Below are 23,488 nucleotides of genomic sequence, written 5' to 3'. Positions count from 1 at the left end.
TACCTTCGCATTCAATCTTTTTTTTTTTTTTTAGTCATTTTATATTTGTTTTTTTTTCTCTTTTTTTTTTTAATTGGTTGAGAATTTTCTTTGAGAAACTTTTCTAGCTTCAGCCCAGCCCTTCAGGCAGGTTCCCAGACTAAACAATTTCACTTCTTTGCACTGTGCCCAGCAATTTCCGCATCCCCTTCCTCAGCACTCTTTGCCTCCTCCTTGCTGTTTTTTCTCATAGGCCAGGTAGGAAATGAAAAAAGTGTCTCTTTTTTGGTGCCTGGGCAATCTGGAAGCAATCTCTTTCTTTTTCTCTTTTTCCTCACATTCACAGTGCAGCCACCCCTCTGTCTCAAGGCAACGCTGTCACAGGAACATTCTCTCAGGTTGTTGTTATCTGATGAAGAAAGGAGAAAAAAAGAGAAGAAGAAGAGAGAAAAACAGAGAGAGATGTGCAGTTGTAATCAAAGCACAATATTACAAACACATAAAAGCAAGAGAAGTGACAGCTGACAGTCCAGTGAGGAGACCGCAGTGAAATGAAGCTCAACTGTTGAGATCAGATCAGAAAAGCACCTAAATCATTTGAGTCTTTTTATAATGGCAGTATGTAGTAGTAGTAGTAGCAGTAGTAGTAGTAGTAGTAGTAATAATAATAATAATAATAATAATAATGATGGTAATAATACAAATAATAAGAGTAATAATAATAATAGTAATAAAAAAAAATATATATATAATAGTAATAATAATAATAATAGTAATAAAATATATATAATAGTAATAATAATAATAATTTCTCACACTGTCAGTCAGACAAACTACAGGTCTAATTTTCAGCTATGTTACAACCTGTTTATTCACAAAACTCAATTAATAATAAATTACTTCATAAATTAATTCATTACATGTAAGACAAAAAATCTAAGAAAAATACAATATTACAAATTATAAATATTATTTGAAAAAAATCTCACAAATGCTGATTTTGTATACTTTCCCTTTAATACATCAAATAATTAATGGAGGAAGCTTCTCTTTACAAGTGAGTGTTACTTAAGTGAGCTGATATCATATGGATATAATTTGTTATTTAACCTAACATTATCTATATATAAATGTATATAGACAATATATTTTCTAGAAAATTAAAGGCCCCCTCCAATTATTATTACTTCAGTTGGATTTTGAGTTTGACACTAGATGGTTGTTCTCATATTCATCTGCTGAAGAGATAAAGTTTCTCTGTCTTCACTCTATATCAAAAGTGTGATGTGGACCCTAACAGGTGCAACAAAGCCACTAAGAGACTCAGAGATGCTGTATATCTATCAAACAGTCTGGACAAACCTACACAGACCTGAGAGGAGGTCTAATCAGCACCAAATAATTACTTGTGTGGGTTTACCATAGGTGTGCCAGGCTTTTTATGCTTTTGAAATGGACAGTATTTGCATATTCATAGATTCTGTGTTTTAATGAGGGAGATGAAGTGGATGTAATAAAGAGGTAACTTTAATTTTTTATGGAAAAACATATCAGATACAATTTATTATTCCAAGCAGAGTATTTTATAACATGTCTGGAGGAGGGGGGGAGGGGGGGGGGTTTAATGGAGGAAATGTTAATGGATAAAATAACCAGATAGGACTTCCTTTTTTTGGCCGATCTGCTGACAAATCAACATACTTCATTACATTGATGCAAAAAAATTATATAAAACAGAATATGATTATAAAGCAGCCCTGCTCATTGATTTTTAACACTGCCTATTATAACCTAATACATCCAGATTTATTAAAGGGATAGATATCTCTGTGTCCTGTTATGTAAAAACTAGTCTGAAAGGAGAAGACACCCTGTTGGACTTACTTGGACTGGTATGAGTAAGCAGGAACATGGTCGGCAGCACTGTCCACCTGCATCTGTTGCTGCTGGCCCGCCACCTCCTGTGACGAGGGAGCCACTGTCTGGGGGGAGGCGTCCGTCACCACTCCCTGAGGACACACACAGGGGGTAACGTGTCAGTGTTGAACTTTAACAAGCATCTCTCTGTGCTGCTTGGCACCTCCTGCTGTAATGTAGGACTGTGTTGAGAAAAAGCTGCTGCTACTGCTTCTCTCTGCTGTGTAGAAGAATGTAACATCTGGACTATTGCATGTCGGAGGGATCCCTGAATTTGTGTCCTTTTTTTAAAGATTTTGTTGGCATAGACACCTTTATTAAGCAGTAGACAGACAGGAAACATGGGAGAGAGAGGGGGGGTGACATGCAGCAAAGGACCTCCGATCGGGATTTGAACCAGGGGTCGGCTGCATATATGGCATGTGCTCTAACCACTCGACCACCTGCACGCCCTTTGTTGTCTTTTCTTTAAGTTGTACAGATGTTATATAATATAGAAAATTAAACTGATTTGAATTGATATTAAAGTATACCCTATTAAACCTTTTTAGTATTAACTTCTCAAACTAAGAAACCCTTGGCAGGTACAGGAACATTTTAAATATTAAACTTGTCCAACTACAGTACACCAATACAAGTATATGTTGAGACAAATTACAAGTAAATGCATATAAAATAATGGTGAAGTCAGCTAGAATTTTTTATTCATGCACAGTACAAGTGGAGCCATACAAAAATTGCTCTCCTAAATCTGTGTGAAACAGTTCAGTTAAGCAGTGAAACAAAAAATGCTTCTTTTGTCTTCATATGAGGATGAAAGAAGAATAATTTGAACCAAGATATTAAATGTTAAACATGAAAAACAGAATGCAGAAGTACATTACTCAGGCAGTCAAATGTATATGATTAATACTAAAAAATTATTTAGTAGAAAATGTGCTATTTCTCCTTGCAGGATTTCACATCTATATATGAGGTAAAAAAAGAATAGCTGTGTGGATTGAATTCATCAAAACAATCCTTTAGCCTTTTTATGTGTCTGGCATTACCGATAGCCCTCATCATTGAGTCATCTCAATCACCTTTAACAAGCTCTCAAGGATACTGCGTCCTGTCCATACATCAGCCCTCCAGACACCGGCTGATACGGTGATATACACCCCACTGCTGATGCTGGCATTGAGAGGACGCTGGTGAGGATGAAATAGGTAAGAGGCGCCCTGGGCTACACTACAACTACATCTCTCTCCATCTCCATCGTCCTGCTCCTTCATGAGGAAGCTAGCAACTTGGCGAGGAGGGAGGGAGATACTGCAGGAGGGAGGGGAGGAGGGGGGGGGAGGAACTAATGGGTCTGTCAGGAGAAACTGTCAGTGTCTGTGGCTGGTGGGCTAACCAGAGCTCCGTGGCTGACGGATGCGTGTGTTCCAGCTACCTACCAGCCCGAACTGGCTATAGGGAGAGAAAGAGAGAGAGAGAGACAGCACCGCCGGCACTGTGTCTCACTTCAGCTGCTGTCATCTGATACACGACTGATAGTCCATCTAAATACGACCGCACTGTCAGCCGCCAGACAGCAGGCCCGCTCTCCTTGCCGGCCTGCCTGCTTGCCCGCCCGCCCGCCCGCCTGCTTTCCACGTTCATCATTTCTCTTGCTGGACTGTACGACCTGCCAGGAGCTCAGACAGCCGCTGAGGAAGTGACAAAGTCTGTGTTGCACTTCAAATGTCTTTCCCAAATACTATAAAACTTCTGACTCATCCTGCTTTGCTTGCAGTTTTCATACTTGTTATTCGCTGGTGGTGCAAGGCCATTTGTTTGGAGAATAAGAGCAATTTTCGGTACGCTTCAAATGTAATCTGTCTCTTTAATGACTATTTTGGTCGGTTAATGCGGTGAGCAGGTTCAGAAATAGACGTGAGGGTGTGTGGATGTATCTGAGTGGGCTGTCAGGAGTGACGGAGGCCTCCTTTTGTATAAACATCAACAGATTTTTTGATTATTAGCAAGTGCAGCGTGCATGCATGTGGTTCTTACTTCGACAGGGACGGCTGTTGGAGGCACAGGAGTGTACTGGGGAATGTAGGTCCCTTGCATAGGCGCCGCGGCGGCTGCAGCAGTCATGTACTGAAACACAAACAAAAGGACACACACATCAAATCCTTGCATATGAATACACTGTGACTATAGATAGTTTTAAAATTAAATACACAAATATGCAGCACAGATATAAAATATGATAGCTGATAATGAGCGCTTTCCAAATATTTTAAAAAAAGTATCCCAATGCCATCCTAAAACCACTGTGAAAAGAAACTTGCTGTGCTCCCAGTGTCCTTTGGAGGGCGCTAAAAGAATATGTGTGCGCTCAACAGAGCAGAGCAAAGCAGAAGAGTGTATGTGCGAGGTAGACAGAGGAGAAGGAGGAGGAAGAAGTATCCTGCAGCTCCACCAAGACTTCACAGGCAGGCAAATGTACCAGGCCACAACTGAGAAGAAGATAAAAAGTTAAAAAAAAAGAAAAAAGAAAAAGAGAAGCTAAAGGGAATGAAGGAAAGCGAGAGAGAGAGGGAAGAGAAAGCAGGAGGTCTGTTGCCTGTGGCCTATATTCCTTTAGACATGCCTGCCCCGGCTTTTAACTGGGTACTAGCTCGCTCCATGATGGCCATTTTACAGATGTGACACAGGTTCGGTTACATGACAGCCACAGGGCTTTCACATGCAATATGAATGAAGACACGGCACTTTGTGTGAGGCTTTTTCTCCGACTTCCTGTGAATACGTGTGTGTATGTGTGTATGTGTGTGTGTGGTGAACCAGCTTGCCTGTGAAAGCCTGAATTGCCAGTGTGTGTGTGTGCTTCTATTTAATTAGCACATGCCTGTGCATAAAGGATGACTTATCACTTTGTCTGTCCAACTGTGTTCTCCTGCATGCAGCTGTGTATAGTGCCTGTGTGTTGGGAACATACATGCATATCTGTATTACTGTGTGTGTGTGTGTGAGTGTGTGTGTGTGTGTGTGTGTGTGTGTGTGCCTTTGACAGACAGACAAAGACAAAGAGGCTTGGAACGATAATGCTGCAGTACAGCGCCAACGGATGTGATCCCAGATAAAAGCCACCAGGCTGCCTCTCCGCCTCTCCTCGTCTTCCTGCTGCTTTTCCGGACCAAGGAAAAAAGGAAGTACAATCCCGCTCTTTCCTTTGCCTCTCAGTCCCCCTGCCAGTACAGAGAGTGTGGCGGCAATATTCTATAGGAGGCAGTAATGGAGGGGCTGTGGAGGAGCTGTAGAGCCTTTCTTGGCTGTGGGCCCGCCGGTGCTGGTGAAGTGTCATTACCGGCAGCGTCGCTAATGGATCGGGTACGGCTCCACCGCTCACCGCTAATGAGAGCAGCTAAAGGCCATGGACATGGGTGATTAACTCCCCCACCGTTGCTACACATGGCCAAGGAGGATGCCCTAGGATGGATGTTAGTGTGCGTTCATATGTGAGTGTGACTGTGTGAATTTAAGGTTATCACACCTTCAGGGCTGTCACACTCAGGATGGGGTGAGGCGGCATATCCAGACTTCCTGACACATTACCACATTACCTCTCTGTGTCATCCCTTCTTCCCCCTCACCTTCCTGTCACTTCCCTCCCTCTCGCTCTCAACCTGCTATCGTCTAAAAGGGCCTATCAGATTGTTGAAGTGACCTTCTCCCTGGTGAATCGAAACCGTGCATACAAATTTTCCTCAGACTTTTTGTCTTCACCTCTCTTTCCCATTTACTTATTCAGCCAACTCACCTGTGAGGGCTGCATGAAAGCAAATGAAGGGAAGCGGGACATAATTAGCAATATCAAAATCTCCCTGTCAAAGGGAGCGTGTCCATTTGAAATGTTATATTTCTCTGCAGGACTGCAAAAGGAATTTAAATTAGATTTAACAAGAAAATTTAATAAGATAAGATTTTTTTTCTCCAACCATAACCATTAGTTAACCTATTTAATGTGGCAGGTTGAGCGGGGCATATTTCTGCAGTGGCTGTGGTGGCAAGTCAGGGGATGTCAAGCCTGGCTCCAGTGAAATAGGTTGCTATGGTGATAAAGATGATTTTTGTCCAATCTCAACTCTTTTAATACTTCCCTGGCCATAGTCTGGGGACAGGTTTGGGCAATATAAAGCATCCCTAATTGGCAATAAATGGTGTTTCACTCCCATAGTCTCGCACACAGCCACACATATGCATCTATGCACATGCACACGCACACACCTGCGCCTCAAGCAGATGGCATGTGCGTATGTTTGATGAACGGGAGGCCTGAATAGCTCCTTAACGAGGATGGTGTGAGTAGAATCCTTAAGTCCCTTCTCTACCATCACTCTTCATGACATACACTTATAACTACAATCTAAAGTCAATCCGCAATGCAGCAATTCCAGGACAAAACTCCAAAACTCCATACACAATATAGACAACCCCCCTTTGGTGCCACAGTGGTTTGGGCCACTGTTTAATATACTGTAAGCTGGTGCAGTTTGTGTTTGATGGATAAAAGGACAATGGGACAATTTTCTGCATTCACTTTTCAACGTTAACAAGAATACCATCTCCCTAGATTGTAGTTCTGGCTCCGGTGGATTGGAGCACAACATGTTTAGCATGTTTAAATGTTAAAATAAATCACCCACTTCTCTGTCAATCCCCACATCTATTTAGCCCATCTGTGGTGACATGCTGTTCTGTGGCATCGTCTGCAAGGTGGAGGATAACAGTTGGTCAAGGCGAGAGCATCCAGCTACTCAGCGTAGATTATTAATGGCCGAGCGGTGTGAGGATGGGCTCTGATGACTATTGATCTTAGCTGTGGGACTCCAACATGATGGCAACTATTGGGGCGGCACACCAGTGGCTGTGAATCACAGCACTGTACCACTTCACCATGAAAAGCCTTCCATATCTCGGCCCCTAGGCTTTGTTAACACCCTGCCTGAGGTGATTTATACTGGCAAATTCACTGTCATCTTTTAAATCACTTCTTTAAACACATTCTTATCAGTAGGTTTTGACAGTATATCATTTTACTGGTTGATACAGTAATATTGTAGTGCTTACTTTGTTATGTTGCTGTTTGTCCTTTTTTTAGTAGTACTACATTTTTCAATTTAAAAAAAAAACATTAAAGCAGTATTAACAGATTTGTCTACATTGTCACATTTGCACTACAGGAGAGTAAAAGTAAAATACTACAAAAAGTATGCAGTTATCTTTTCTCTCTCCATGGAGCATGCATTAATAAGCCTCCAATATCAGAATTACTGCTGTTCTTTATCATAAAAACCCAAAGTTTTAGGCATAAGATTTGACTGCACCCCTGAGTCTGGTGCTTACTGTAAGCCGATGCATTTAATGTTCACACAAATTGAGAATTAAGTCAATATTTAAAACAGGGGACAGATTTAGAGCACATAATTTAAATTGACAAAAAAAATTCAAATTTAGATCTCATATTTAAGATTCAGGACATTAAATTTGAAGTGTGGCAAAACTCTTGCACCTTATCTGTGGGCCCTCTAAAACATTCAAAATGCACTGTAAAATTTAAAAATGCAATAAAAGTGTGTCCCTCCTTTAACAACTACCCTCAAGGTCCTGCAAGGATCTCTGCTCAGTGGTGCCGGGAATCACCCAAGTGTCAACATGTGTTACTGTCTGAATGTGAAGCTACAACAAAAGAGTGTGCATGGTTAGGCAACTCTTCCTGGGCGAGTAAAGGTTAAATATAGGCATGCACAGTTATGGAGATGCAGAAAAACATACTGTACTCATTCTTCCCTAAAGAAAACAAAGAGAAACAGCCCAGAAAAATAGAGGAAAACGCCTCACAGAAATCTGTCTTCCAGGAACACAGAGGCTGTCAATCATCACTGTCACCATGACAACAGAGACCTGGGTTCTACATGCCATGACAGGAATAGGATGGAGAACACAGAGGGAAGGTCACCTCTTGTCATGTCAAACACTGTGTCGCTCACACACAGACGCAGACACTGACATGCGTGCAAACACACACACATGCACGCACGCACACACACACACACACAGGCGCAAATACTAAAACGACAGACCGTACACACATCTACAGCGACACAGTGGCATGCACAGACACCAGGCATGACAGATAGACTCCTGTTAAGTGGTGAGAGCTCCAAGATGGTAAATAAATCAGTAACAGGGCAATATGCACCAAACATGGTAAAATAAATCAGTGAGGAGGCATGGATGGCATGTTTATGTGTGCCATCCATAAGCGGTAAGCCGGAGGTTGTAGCATTCTGTAATCAAGTTGTTCAAGACAGACAGACACCAAAGTGAGCTGAGTGAGCAGAGATGTTTTTATAAAGCAGAGCATTTTCTGGAGATGCAGCTGAATTCCAGAGCAGTGACCGTCAGATGGCACCGGTCCATACTTCCTCATTACGAGGAGAGGTTTCCTCGCCACTCCTTTTTTAACGGGCCTAACCCTCTGTGCCGATCCATACTCTTGACGGCGCAAAATAACACAGCGTTCTCGGAAAGCAACGGTCACCACACCAGTTCCACTGCTTGGGTGGACCGGGAACATTTGGTTCTTTTCTTGGAGAGAAGGAAGCCACAGCCATACACAAACAGCCGCAGAGAGTCCTGGAACAGCCAAGAGTATTCTGAGGTGTGGCTCCTCCTTCAGCGGCCAGAGCCAGTCATGATAAGTTGTTGACTTTGGAGACGCTGCTCATGGCAGGTGCTCCTCTGTGGCGTAGGCTAAGTCACATGACCAGTGGGGGCAATCAAAACAACCCCACCACATGCGTGTACACTCGAGGAATGTGCTCTAAGAGTATGTGGTGTCAAGTCCAGTTTACTACATGGATAGTTACAGATCCTGGTTCCTAACCCCTCTTTTAACATACTTTCCCAATCAGGCATTATAAAAGGGTTTTCACATCTGGCTTAAGAATGAAGTTTATAGGAAACACGTCTCAATTCCCCAAGATGATCAAGTGTGGCATGCCGTGTGTGCAGCTCAGCCATAGAGAAGTTATGCTACACAGCACATCGCCTCAGGAAAGCTAAGCAGGCAGAAAGAGGAGGGGCAGAAAAAGTAAACTAGAAATAAAAAAAAGGAGAGAGAGTGCCTTAACCCACTTTCTGCTATAATACAACCCATCAAACATCAGAAGCCATCATCATAGATTAGCCTGTCTCTAATCCTGGCTGTTAGCACAGCTGGGGCAGATTAGGGAGGGGGCATTCCTGACAGAGCCAACATGGCGTCACAGTCGCTGACAGCTCACCTGGAAACACATGGGTAACTGTACAATACAGCACTGTTCCAATCATACACACACACACAAAGAGATCAAACGTAGTGCCGGAGCAAAGCTGCCTGCTTGCCTGCCCCCGGGCAGCAGGGTTAGGGCAGGAAGTCAGGCTTCAGAACTGTGTGACACCTCTAAGTCGACTTGATCCAGAAACAGGGGGGAGTTCCTGGTTTAGGGGGCAGTGACTGCAAGTGTGTGTGTGTGTGTGTGTAGAATAAAGAAAACTGATAGAGTGATAGATTTGATGTGTGATTTAGAGAGTGAGGCAGACAGAAAGTGTGAGAATGAAACAAATTAGAGGGTGAAAGTGAGGAAGGTGGAGAACAGAGAGCCCTGTCACACTGTTAAGCTTCCCAGGAAATCTGTTTAATGTGGAAGATCAGGGAGGAAATGTGCTCTCCCAATATCTCGTGGTGAATGCATGCAGTGTAAAACAAATGATACGGCAGTTCCATGGCAGAGGACATGTGGCGACAGCATAAGACGATTTGGCTTTCTTGAAAAGAAATGCAAAAATCCCTGTCTCACTCAGTGTGTACTTTGTTTCTGAACTAAATGAACAATGTTTCCCAAAAAGCAGAGGCCTCCAATGAGTTCTCCTGACCCATAACTATGGTGTAATGGGGACCTGCTGTTTTCTTTTTCAACACATAATTTTCAGTCTCACCTCTCGAGAGCAGATGGACTTTTAAATGTTTAGCACTGCTGGTCTGGTACTACATGATGAAAAGGAATAACAATGAAACACTTGGAAACACATGAATACATTTTAAGTGTGCCTAAAGATCAACATTAAGTCCCCATAGTCCCCCACACAGTAATTAATCTGCACTCACAGTTAAAGTAAAAAAGACTCAAATGCATAACAGCCCATCAGAGTGTTGTATTAGCCTCAGGCCGCTATCATAGTACTGTATAATAGATAGCCATTTTAGCAGAACACTGATTGGAGAAAAACAAAATTAACACATCAACATTATAAAACAGCTGTAATTAAATGAATACCTACATATAATGCTCCAATAATAGTATTTGAATAGTAGGTAAAATATAGTTTTTTTCAGACACAGACAGAAGCTGTGTTGACTCTCCATTTACTTTATAGTGCACTACATCTACCCTATGTCTGTGTATTTAAGGGTTTAAAGGGTCTAACAATCCCTCAACCCAATTCTCCACATTTTAGAGATGTTAAAATGAATGTGTGACTCTATAGCTGATGGTGACGGCACTAAATGAAATTGATTAGTGAGTGCCCTGAAATCTTGCTCTACTGCTCACTATTGAGTAAAGTGAGTATTGTCTATTATACAGGGAGCAGTGAATGAGTGAATGAGTGAATAAGGGAATGATTACCGCCATGATGTAAGAGCGTAACACAATACAATAACAAAACAATAGAAACAAAATGTTCCACTGAAACCAAGTGCTGGTGGCAGAATAAGTCTGTTTTAGGAGACTATTGTAACTTATTATCAACTGTAAACAAAAAAATGTCGATTTAATTGTGTTTTTTCCGGAAAAATCATGAGGATTCAGTTGTTTTTTCAGCCCCGAGCAGTTTCCAACAAGCAGCGAGAACTTCCTGCTCCTTGTAAAGCTTACTGCTGGTGAACACACACGCTAACAACTGAAAATGAATGTATCAGCATTTTGATCATCTTTGAGCATCCCTTATCTGAATTATGGCAACTGTAGAGTGTAAGAGAGCATGGGGACATTGTTTGGCTTGTGTTTGTGTTTTGGTATGTGGGTGGTATCCATCATTGCAGTGTAGTGAGGATTATACTCACACTTCCTGTAGTGCCCAGGGACAGATGGTTCATCTGCTGGGTGAGAGGGCCCATCATGCTGGCAGGCTGCATGGACATAGTGTGGTCCATGGCTGGCGTGATCACTGCACCCTGGTGGAAGAAGGGAAGAGAGAAGGAGAAGTTGAAAGGAGAAGGGAGCAAAAGAAGAAAGGACATTATGTATATTCTTTCTTTTCAGAAGTCCATTAGCTCGATTAACTTCCCTGTTAGCACAAAATAATTGTCTTTTTGAAATATACAGAAACAACTTCACACTGTATGAATGGAATAAGAAAAGTGAACAAGTGAACTGATATTGAAAATGAAAGGAGGTACTTCTCGGGGCGTGAATAGAAAAAAAACTAGGGTGAGAAGAATGACGGAGGTGGCAGGGAGGGTCAAAGGAAGTTGAAGTTGAAGTGGAGAGCGGGAGAAAGAAAGCAAACAGGAAGCAGAAAATTGGGGAAGTTTTTGGAGAGGCCAAAAAGATCAAAACAATGAGGAGAGTGTGGGAGAGAAAGAGAAAAAAAATAAGGGGGTGGGGTCCAGGCAGGGGTGAAATGAGCATAACACAGCGAGAGAAGAAGAAGGGAAAAGGGACAATGTCAATAAACGACGACTCAACAAGGGGATATTTTCAAGATCAATACACACTACTGTCTTTGGTCCATCAAAATGCTCAATATCTGCTGCTGATTTATCAACAATATGGGTTTGTGTGGTTCATTGATTGTTGAGACAGGATTTTCTCTCTCACTTCCTCCCTATCTCTCATTCAGTCACTCGCGAGCCTCCCCTCCTGGTATAATGCGCTGCATGTTTTCCCTAACGGGCGGATGAGAACGCTAGGAGCTTCTTTTTCACGGTGCAGTGGAACATGAGGGAAAGTGATGAAACCATTGTTGCTCTTTCATCCCTTGTCATGATAGCTCCATTTCCCCAGCACTGAAGCCTCGGGAGGAACGTGTTCAAAACCAAGCCCTCTTCCTCTGCTCGCCCCGCGTCTCTTCTCACTTTGTGTGTGTGCGTGTCTGTAAGTGTGTCTATGTGTGTGTAAGCCTGCAACACACTCTGTGTAGCAGCGTTTGTGCACAAGTGCGAAAAAGACAGACAGTGTCTATGTGTGTGTGTGTATTTAAGTGTTCGTCTGAAGTAGCACATGCATGCGTGTGTGTGTGTGTGTGTGTGCGAGTGCATGTGCGCACCCCACTGGTGACTCTGTGTGGGCTTATTGGAGAACAAACTGTGCAGACACAGCCTGTCAGAATCGCTCTGCTTGTCTACTCCCTGCATTCACAACACAGTCAGCTAACTCTCTCTCTCCTCCCTTCTCCCCCTCCTCTCTCCCTTTAACTCGATATGCAAGCTTCATGTGATCCTTCCCGGAGTTTCACCTCTAGACAAAAAGAAAGAAACTGGGTGGAATGAACTGAAGCTAAGCGGCTGCAATTAGTGGTGAAAGAAATATTCATATCTTTTACTAATAGTGGCTATTATCAATATTTTTACAACAATGGATAAAATGTGGAATGTGAAAGGTGCCATTCATAGTGATGAACCTGAAGAGAATCATCAACCAACTCTCTAAGAAGCTTTGTAGCTTTTTCAGCTCATTGTTTTATCTTTCTGGCTCGTTTGCATTTGAATGCTAATGTTGCTAAGTGTCTGCTAGATGTAAAAAATTAAATTAGCAGCTGTTTGTTCATAAATTCGCCATATCAACTTACCGTAAAAGGTGATAATTTGTCAATGTTACCATCAGTTAAAGTAAGTTCAAATAAAATGTAAATGTTCACGCTATATAAATACAGCTCTTTTTACTGGTTTGTCTTGTAATCTTTCAAGCTAAGTAATAATTTAAACATAAAGTAAAAGTAGTGCATTTAATACCATATTAAGTATTATCAGCATAACATAACTTAAATTATTGGCTTATTATTACTGCCTTTAAGTGCAAGCAGCATTTTAATTATGTCAAATTTAACTACTTTATAATATATTGGGTATTTTACTAGGTGAATGTCTACAAGGTGGCAAATATAGCTGTCAGTAAATGTAGTGGAGTAAAGAGTAAAAAGTACACTGTTTCCCTGCAAGATGTAATGAAATATTAACCAAGTTTTGGTAAACTACTGGCTGTGATAGATAGAAAAAAGGAGAGGGGAAATAACGAAAGTGGTAGAAAGTGTTTGTGAGGACAGGAGAGAGATGATTAAGGAGAAAGCTGATGGAGGTCATGAGGAAGACGGCAGCGAGGAGATGTGGATGGGGGGAGGGAGGAGAGGGAATTTGCAAGGAGAGGGAAAGCCAAGGGACACACAGGGAGAAAACGAGAGAAGACAAAGAAAAGGGGAAGAAAAAGAGAGAGGACGAGGAAGGGAGATGGAAAGAGAAAGCAAGCAGTGAGAGGGAAGCAGCAGGAGCTGTGGGCTACCTGTTACTGATTCAGCCTCTGACAATGCCTTTATAATGGGAAAGGGAGAGCAACGGAAAGGCTTAATTCACAGACGTGTCAGGGAGAGTTAAGCCGATTTGTGATTTCGATTTTCTGTGTTTGTGAGACTGAATGTCTGTGAGAGAGGGGATTTTAGTGTGTGTGTGTGAGTGAGTGTATGTGTGTGTGTGCGTGTGCATATAAGTGGGTGTCTACCTGGTTGAGCGTCTGTCCACTGACAGACTAAAGAGGAAAGAAATGAGGAAGAGACTGACACAAATAGACAATATATATTTTTGATTTGTCCTCTCTGTCTCTCTCTCTCTCTCTCTGTGTAAAAAAGAAAAGACAAAGAGAGAGAGAGAGAAAGATAATGGATACTGCGGGTATCTATTACAAATGTATGAGATCTTTACAGATCTCCTCAATGTATGCACATTTTATGGTGTGTGTCTCTCTGTGTGTGTGTGTGTGTCTATGCAACTACACGTGTGTCTGTGAGAAACCCATCTTGCTTAAGATGGTATTGATCCTGCTCCAGACAGGAGACAGATGATATCAGAGTCCTGGTTGTTAAATACATTGATATATTCTCAACAACTAGAGACACTGTACAGTAAATAAGAAATCTTGTAAAAATCTTACAACCAGCAGTGTTTTTTAATGACTGCTCATTACAAGTAAATAGCCGCTGCTACGACCGGTGGAGTGCTGATCTGTATCAGCTGATATTCAGTACACAGTGTTTGAATTTGCTGATCAGATATAACAATTGTAAAATAGGCAAAGCAAGTACATAAATGTCACATAGATAGTGAGTTTTTACTGCCTGAGCCATTCCTGCTGAAGGATCTCCACCACGTGCAGTAAACTGTTTACATACAGTACATTCAGGTGGGTAGTATATTTGGGCTGCTAGTATCCAGCTAGGGAAGTGCAATCACATGGTACAAGATTTAAAAAAAGAGTATTGTTATTAAATAAAACTGTACTTGGTTTAATATGAATGTGACTTTGATCAGCAGTTTCTTGCAGTATTTCACCCACTTTTGTGAGTGCAAAAGCAACATCACAGCCTGATGATGACTACTACCGTCAAGCATTGCAACTGAGATGTTCTGGTTCACAACTATGTCTCTAAAAGATATGCAAAAACAGCCTTTTTAATGTTTTATATCTGCTTTGTGAAGCAGTTAAGAGAGACCTCGCCAGAATTTTTACAGAAAGAAAGATAAATTAGCTTGTTCTGGGCGGTGGAATTAAGTATTACAACACTTAATGAAGCACTGTTCAGAATAAATATCCGACTTATCTTCTAAATAAAATAACAGCGTGTACTGTATGTGTGCAGAGGCTCCTGATAAAAACCTTTTAAAAAACTGGCTGATTTTGATTACTTTAAAACTGTGATCAGTATCTATAAAGTCTGATCAGAGCACCCCTACAGCTAACCATTCTGATCATCTCTATTGCTGCTGCAGGTTATAATATCCAACATTATTGGCTATCTAAGCTGTTGCTTCAAACCATTGCTGATATATTACTACCTTCAGGCAGTAGCAATGCCCTAGCTCTGAGTGAAAACAGCCCGAGGCCACAAAGAGAAGCTTACACACACTGATCCTCACCTCATAAGTGATGATGTTTCACTGCTTTCAGGAAGGTATTTGGTTATGGAAACCAATGCACTGTACTGTTTGGACAATATACACAAAATCACTAACAGCCCCGAAAAAGGAAGAAGTAAGAAATAAAAAGTGTTTTCAATGTGAATGTGCTTTCAGACAGGTGAAAAGTGAACGTTGGTGGGAAAAAAGGACAATTTCATTCACCGCAGAAGAAAAGAGGCACATTAAAAGCCTCAAAAATGTTAAACAATGACCACGGCTGTATCCCTGACTCTTCCACTCAAACAAAGCATCACTTGTGTTGTCCACATGAAAGAGGACCCGCGCTTGACTCAACACATTCCTCTGTGTATTTGACAGTCTGTTTCTCCATGTGAGTTTCTGTGGTTTGGATACTGACGCTGGTGTGTATGTTAGTGTGTTTTGTGTCTGTGTAAATGTGACACACACACACACACACACACACATACACACACACTGCTGGATACTCGCACCAGCTTCACGCCATGGAGTAATTCTGCTGAAGCGTTAGTACTGTGCAGTTTTCTCCATCTCCAGTGACAAATGCACACAGACAACGTTTGTTCAGTCAGTCGTTATTGGTCTGGAAAGCCTGATGTTATAACAGAACATCTGCTGATGATTGACTGGTAACTATATACAGGACAGAATGCCAGGGACCCTAAGAACTACAGGCTTGCCCACCTGATGGGTATATGAAACTGTATCCATAGAAACCACAAAAATAACACAGGATATTGGCTCCTACATGATTGAAATGAGTGTGTACTGTACAGGTTCTTATTTACCTTCTTCTGTGTTTGTTTTTTTATTGAAGCTACCCATGACTTTGCCTTTGCCTACCTCAACTATGGCCACAGATTCCAGACGCCCTCAGGCACCTTTCTGTTCATGTAAGCCCAGAAAGGGGAGCCAGCATCCTGGGTCTTTCGCTCTAATCCACAGCATGAAACCCTCCTTAGGGCAAATAGTCTACCAGGGCTGCTCTACTACTACTACTACTACTACCAGCATCTACTGCCTATAAGACTACTATGGACTAAGTCAGGATGGTTTTACCCAGCAGTTAGCCCAAAGGACCAGAAAAAACAGTGGTGCGAGCTGTTGAATAGCAATGAATGAAGCCCAATGCCTCACAAGTTGACACTGATACAGAAAGCGGCTTATCTTGCCCTATGTCATCATGTTGAAATTTGAAATCTCATTTTTAAGGGTTTTGAAAAGCCTAATTGCAAACATGAGAACCCACAGGGAAATCATTACTGTGAAAATGAAGCAGCTGAGGGGCCACAACAATGTATGTTAACAGATTAATATGTGGAGCCTGGTACCCGATGAAGGATTTCTCACCTCTGGCAAAGATGTTTATCTACTGTGTATCTATTTGTCCTCCACAATGAAATGAAAATGAGAAGGATGATGGATAACCACTTCTTCCACTTATTGATTTATTTGTCTGTCCATCATGTGTAATATCTCAAATGACGCAGGTTGAATTACAATAAAACCTTTTAACCAGTGCAATTCAGAATTTTCAAAATAACACCAGTTGCAATGGCAGGTGCTGAAGGCTGCAATTACAGGCCAAAATATGGCAACATATTTGTTACTAATTGGCCAAGATTGACATTGTTCATAACATTTGTTGTACATGAGTATGTGTGAGAAAGAGAGAGATCCAAACCATTAATTTAATCAGAATGCCCAAGGTAATGGGGTTATTATCAAAAAGTTATAACCAACATGTCCTCATTGACAAGGACACTGTAGTTGGATGGATTTGTAGAATATGTAGTGTGTGTGTGTGTGTGTGTTTGTGTGTGTGCATATGTGTGTATACGAGAAAGGATAAGGATGTTAGATGAAGCATGTAACAGTATTTGTCATGTCTTCATGGGAGGTCCATTCCTCTCCACGCTCGGACTGTGCTCGTTTATCAGCTGTTGTCTGACTGCCTTTTATAGACAAATGGATCATTTCACACACAAGAATCTCTCCAGAATATTTGCTCTATTTACAAAAGCAAAAAAAAGATTAGAAATCCAATTTAAAAAACAGCGAGCTAATAAAGCCTGTTCACCAAAGCATATCAGCTTTTGTCTCAAAATGTTTTTTTTGCCACTATCGCAAAACTTCAAGGCAAAAAAAAAAAAAGCTCATACTGAAAAATGCAACTGCTCAATCTCTCTGTCAGTCACCTCGTGGCACTGTAACAATATCTCTCTTATATGAATGAAACTTTAACCCTGAACAGATGATTTTTTGCTGGCACAGGCACAGTGGCTGCAGTTGTACTCTGAAACAGCAGCAGAGAAGAGAGACAGAAGGAGAAAGAGAAGCGGGAGGGATGGATGAGGCGAAACAGAGAGAAATGAGAAGGAGTCATATAGAAAGAAGTACACAGACAGAGGATGCATTGCAGAAAGGGATGAAAAGACAGGGGGGAAGAGAAAAAGAGCAGCGAGAGCAACTCAAGGACGACTGTAGCCCCGTCTCAAATTCTGCCTCGCCAGTCAAATCCACGAGACCAACATAATGTTCCCCTTCTGAATCCGCGGAGCGTTTTTAATGTCAAGCGGGGAGATGAGTATCACACAGTGCACCGATTCACCCCGATCCGATGAGAACAGATAGTTATGGTTCAATTCTAAGAGGCCCAGCGAGCATCTATTCAAAGCTGGAGCCAGGGAGAACTGGCTGGGGTGCAACCGAGAGGAATTCAATAATTCACCTACAGTACATAAGGGCCAATGCACTCTAGCAAATACACACTTGAAACACATACAATCCAGAGTGAGGCAAAGGAGAAAAAAGGGTGTGGATAAGTCATGAGGAAAGACAGCAATGCTGTGCTTGACTGGAAACGCAGCTACTCCACACTCTTTGACAGTGTGAAATGAATTTGTGTTTGTGTGTGTGTGTGTGTGTGTGTGTTTGTGATTCTGATCTGTATGTGTGAGATTTAGCATCAAGAAAATGTTTCTGCACTTAAAGAATATATGTGTTTAGGCTTGTGCGTACTGCATGTCTGTATTTGTCTTTTGGGACTTTTATTTGTCTTTTGGGGCGTTTAGTTTCCTCCTTTCCTCCGTGAAAAACTTGAAAGCATATGGCGTTCCACCAATCTGGAAGTGTCTCGCTTAGTCTGGCAAGATAGTCTTAAAAAACATAGAATGGCCCTCTGTGATGCATCGTTAATGGAAGAAAATAAAAACAGCCCTAGGTTCCTTTGGCCAGGCTGACAAGGAGTCATAACTTTATTGACCCATGCAGTCCTATAGCTCTTACAGTAACAACTTCATGAGCTTCTTTAATGATAAAACTCTTACTTACGGAAACAAAATCCATCACCTTCTGCCCTCAACTGGCCCAGATTCATCCTCAAACAGAGAAACCTTAGAAACAGCCATAAAACTTCAATTTCCTCAACAGAACCATCAATCTGCCTCTTAGACCCCATTCCAACTAGGTTGCTTAAGAAAGTTTGACCCTTAGTAAGAAATTCTTTACTAGATATGATCACCCTGTCTTCAGTAACAAGCTTTGCACCACCTTTAAAGTAGCTATAATTAAACCACTTCTTTAAAAGTCTACTCTTGATCCAGGTTTTTTTTATAAACCAATATCTAACCTTCCCGTTTTCTCTGAGACCTTTGAGAAAACAGGCACCAATCAGTTGTGTGACTTTCAACATAATTATTTGAGGATTTTCAGTCAGGATTTAGAGTGCACTATAGCACAGAGACAGCTCTGGTGATAGTTACAAATGACCTCCTAATTGCATCGGACAAAGGACTTCTCTCTGTACTTGTCTTGTTAGATCTTAGTGCTGCATTTGACACCACTGATCATCACATCCCATTACATAGACTGGCATGTTTAATTGTTATGCAGATGATACCCAATTATATGTATCAATGAAGCCAGATGAAACCAATCAGTTAACTAAAATCAAGCATGCTTTGAGGACATAAAGACCTACATGACCTGCAATTTTCTGTTCCTAAACTCAAACTAAACTGAAGTTACTTTGCTTGGCCCTAGACACCTCAGAAGCACATTATCTAATGATAACAGCACCACTGTAAGGGAGTTACCTTTAATCATGTCCTTTAACTCCCACATTACACACGTCAGGCCTTTTTTTTTACCTACGTAATACTGCAAAAATAATAACATCCTGTCTCAAGAAGATGCAGAAAAACTATGGAAGGATTATTGCAATTCCTTATTATGAGGCTACTCTAAAAAAATCTCTAAAGACCAGAATACTGCTGCACGTGTACTGACAAGAACTATGAAAAGAGATCATATTTCTCCCATATTAGCTCCTATGCAGTGGCTCCCTGTAACATCCAGACGAGAATTAAAATCCTTCTCCTCACCTACAAAGCCCTTAATGGTCTGGCAGCATCATATCTTAAAGAGCTCATATTACCCCATTCGAACACTGTGCTCCAAGAATGCAGGCTTACTTATGGTTCTCCAAAAGGCTCCTCTCTCCTGTGGAACCACCTTCTAGTTTGGCTCCGGGAGACAGACAACATTTTTACATTCAAAACTTTCCTTTTTGATCAACTATATAATTAGGGTCACCTCAGGCTTGCCCAGGAAACCTCCTAGTTATGCTGCTATAGGCCTAGACTCCCCTCCATCTCCATCTATTCACAATCATTAAGACATGTTAATAACTTGACATATTTTCTCTCCTGTTTAGTTTTTTCTCATCTCTTTCCTCTTGTTGCTTTTTGCAGATGTTTCTGCCTCTGTAGAATATGAATCTGTGAATACAAACCATCCATGACCCACTGTTATGATTATTATTATTATTAGTCTCAGTATTACTATTATTACCATTACTATAACTATGCATCTCTATGTGGAACTTGCATCTATGCTGTCTTTCGTTTTGCCTTCCCTTCTACTTTCTTTCTCTCCCCTCTCTCTTTCTCAACCCAACTGGTCGAGGCAGATGGCTGCCCACTCAGAGCCCGGTTATACTCGAGCTTTATTCACATTAAAAGGCAGTTTTTCCTTGCCACTGGCGCCAAGTGCTTGTTGGGTCTCTGTAAATAATATTGTAATGAGTAAGGTCTAGATCTGCTCTATATGAAAAGTGGCCTGAGATAACTTCTGGTATGATTTGGCGCTATATAAATCAAATTGACTGTACTTGACTTTTCTACAAGCTCTGCTGACTTGAACTGCACTGACCAAAGAACAGAACGCAAACGGGAAGCAGCCATGCTGTTCTGACATCTCACACCAAACTGCCAAACAGAGTACACATTAGAAGATCTCAGAGACAGTATGTGAGAAGAGGAGAGAGGGAAGACAGATAATAAACTGGCAAAAAAGAAAGAAGAACATCGCTTGGAAGAACAAGCTGCTACCTCATTTAGCTGTCCACTTTAAAAAACACTGTCACTTTCTATCAAGTTCTAAGCCAAGTGCCTCTCTCCCATTAATTGGGGATAAACAAATTTTGAAAATTGTTCTTTCCTCACTCTCTCTCTCTTACTGCTAACAAAGTGCTGCCTCCTCTGCAGGAGTCCACTTTCATATGGATGGACTTGTCAAATTTAATCTAGTCAGATAACAACAAACACCTTTGTCAAAGCAGCACAAGGTGCACTGTGCAATAAGCAAATTCAAGTTCTCAACTCTGCCATAGTGTCATATACTGCAATTCAATCAATATGTTATTTCCTGCAAGTTCTTGTTTACTTCTATTTTAATGGATCTAAGTTCACAGAACCACCAACAGAATAAATTACAGAAATACATAAAAAAGTAAACAGACCCATGTATCAACACTGCATCAGCGGCAGCTAATTAACAAAGTTTTAACCAATATATTGCTCCATCGACCCTTTCCATCTTTATTACAAACAAACTAGTGTCCTAATAAGAGCTGCTGTACTTAACACTTTTAAAGGTAAGAAATTAATTTGCTAGAGTTCCTTATTCAACTGCAAGGTGGTTATGAGCTCCAGATAAGTATACAAAGCAACAAATGACAGTCTGGCATGTATCTCAACTAATGATGTTATTGAGTACAGTATGTGTGGTCCATAAACAATGGAACTTTCTGTCTTTATAGATGTTTACTAAAGATATCTGCCAATACCAAGTCAGATCTGATATATAGAAATATGTAAATGTTGTTTAAATATGTATCTGACACTGTGTGAACCTCTAAATTTTGTATTAAACTACTTGGCCTAAATGCTGAATGTCCTCAGTTGAAAAGCTTAAATTATTGATATCATATCTGGCAAAGTGAGACTTCAGAAGTTTTTCCTGCCAGTGGCAATGTTTGTCGTTTTAACAAAATGAAAGTGATGATCAGTGCTGGCTAAAAGGATTGGCATTCGTTCAGGTTCATCATAGTTGAAACCAATCCATTTAATTACGTCTGGATTGATCCAAACACTGTTCTTTGGGATTGGCTTGCAACATCCCTAATGCTTACATTTGGGACAGTTTAGCCCCGTTGAACTTCTTAAAATGTTCTCCAGGTGCACAATTTAAATGTTAGAATATCATCAGTCTTGTTCACATAGCTAGACGCATAATATGGCTCTCAGTCTGGATCTAAAACATTTTCCCTTTCTCTGTGATAAAGGGAATTGTTCTCCTAAACATTCTGCCACTAGCAGCTGGTCTCAGTTGAACATTTGGCTGCTGGTAGCAATCCCGACAGGCGTAATTCAATGGCAGTTACAATTTAACTGACTAAGCAAATACTGACATTGTTAACATTCATGTTTAAGCATTACAGATATTCATTTTAATTATAGCTGTTTTGTGCTCATTAATTTGAGATTTGTGAATTTACTTGTTCTGAGATCAGTTAGCTGCTAATCAAGCCAGCCATTATACCAACTGTCTGCAGCTAAACTGTGTGCCAAATAGGCTATACAATCAAAGTAACTGTTTAATTACTGTTGGAGTAACGGTTATGTGTTGTTTTTTTACTTTCAGTAGTACGGACTCTGTTACCTCATAAATGTGCTTCATAAACGTAAGCTTAGTTTAAATAATGCACAAATTAATTGCCTTTGTGCTACTGTTACTGTTACATTCTGTTGCTCATAGAAACCACTAATGGAAATTTCATAGCAGTGTCACTGGCATTGTTACTGTGCTGATATATATAAAAGCTTTAACTACTCATTTACTGCTGGGCTAACTGTTGTGTGTTTTACTTTTTTTTTTTTTTAATCTTCTGTTCTCTTTTTATAAGTTTTCTAGATTGTGATGTCCTTTTCCTGCTACAGGGACTTAATAATGATCTTTCACTGGTGATCCTTTGTTTCCTGGTATGAGGGGTATTTAAATTAATCTGACAGCTAGTGTATATTTTTTTGTGACTCCATTTTTCTTGCCACATAATTTACTTTTACAATTCCTAGAAACACAGACCTTGTCAATTCTATCTTACTATCCTATTCTACACAGTCTGAATAGCTAGCTGTGACCTCTTCCCCTTCCATGCTTGGCTGCCTCCATATTGCTCAGACACCAGGAGCGCCATTGAACAACGCTCCATTGGTTTAACATGTGACACGTGGCGGGAGCCACCAAATTGCAGCACAATCAATTGGTTTTTAATACTTTGAGTAGCCCCCCGAGCTCTTGAAGTTAGGCCGCTTGGCTAATTTGATGTGATTCACTGAGCTGGTGGCAGGCTGTGTGTGTAAGGGCCGGTCTGCTGTCGATGTAGCTGGTAGCAGATATGAGCGTGGGTCATAAAGGGAGACAGACTGGTAGCTATGATCCACTGATGGTTGTGACAGCTGGGGTTAGTGCCTAGCAGCCGTTTGGTGACGGAGAGAGTCACCGGCACACAATAGGGCCTGGGCCATGGGGATAGATATAGCCACATGTCTATTGTTGGCATGAAGACCTGATGAGATGTACACACAACAGTACAACGTGGCTACTGACTACTGCCAAAGGCTCCAAGAGGCCTTGTGACATAAGGCTGGAAGATGGACAGACGTCAGGCAGCCGTACGGGTTGGTTGGGAAAGACCAGTATGGACCACACATATGGCAGTACATAACACATACAGTCCACACAAACATAAGCAGTTACACAAACACAAAAGATGAGGGTGTGTATGTTCTCTGCATGCTGACTGACAAACCATAACAACACGTGACTAGAGAGAGCCAGAGAAGATGCCAGAAGCTGAGTAATTGGTATGCACATTTAAATAAACACATGCACCAGTGTAATCTAGATACACACAGACATACAGAATGCAGATAAAAAAGAGCAAACACACATGCATTCAAAGATACACACATACTCACACACAAGCAGACATACTGTTACACTATTTAGAAGTCTTTGTTA

General features: G+C 41.1%; 1 protein-coding gene across 2 annotated transcripts in view; it reads right to left on the bottom strand.

The window, feature by feature from the left end:
• Nucleotides 1-238: 238 nt before the first annotated feature.
• rbms3 (RNA binding motif, single stranded interacting protein) overlaps nt 239-23,488 on the bottom strand; it is a 195,390-nt gene continuing 172,140 nt past the window's right edge. For both annotated transcript variants that reach the window (XM_053334307.1, XM_053334308.1), the window contains exons 11-14: nt 11,039-11,149; nt 3,934-4,023; nt 1,864-1,988; nt 239-388 (exon numbers count right to left, since the gene is read on the bottom strand). In XM_053334307.1, coding sequence (XP_053190282.1) covers nt 385-388; nt 1,864-1,988; nt 3,934-4,023; nt 11,039-11,149 — 330 coding nt within the window. In that variant the 3' untranslated portion in view covers nt 239-384. The remainder of the gene's footprint in view (nt 389-1,863; nt 1,989-3,933; nt 4,024-11,038; nt 11,150-23,488) is intronic.

Source organism: Scomber japonicus, chromosome 15, assembly GCF_027409825.1.
Source record: "Scomber japonicus isolate fScoJap1 chromosome 15, fScoJap1.pri, whole genome shotgun sequence".
Lineage (NCBI taxonomy): Eukaryota > Metazoa > Chordata > Actinopteri > Scombriformes > Scombridae > Scomber > Scomber japonicus.
This window is presented reverse-complemented; position numbering and strand designations above follow the sequence as displayed.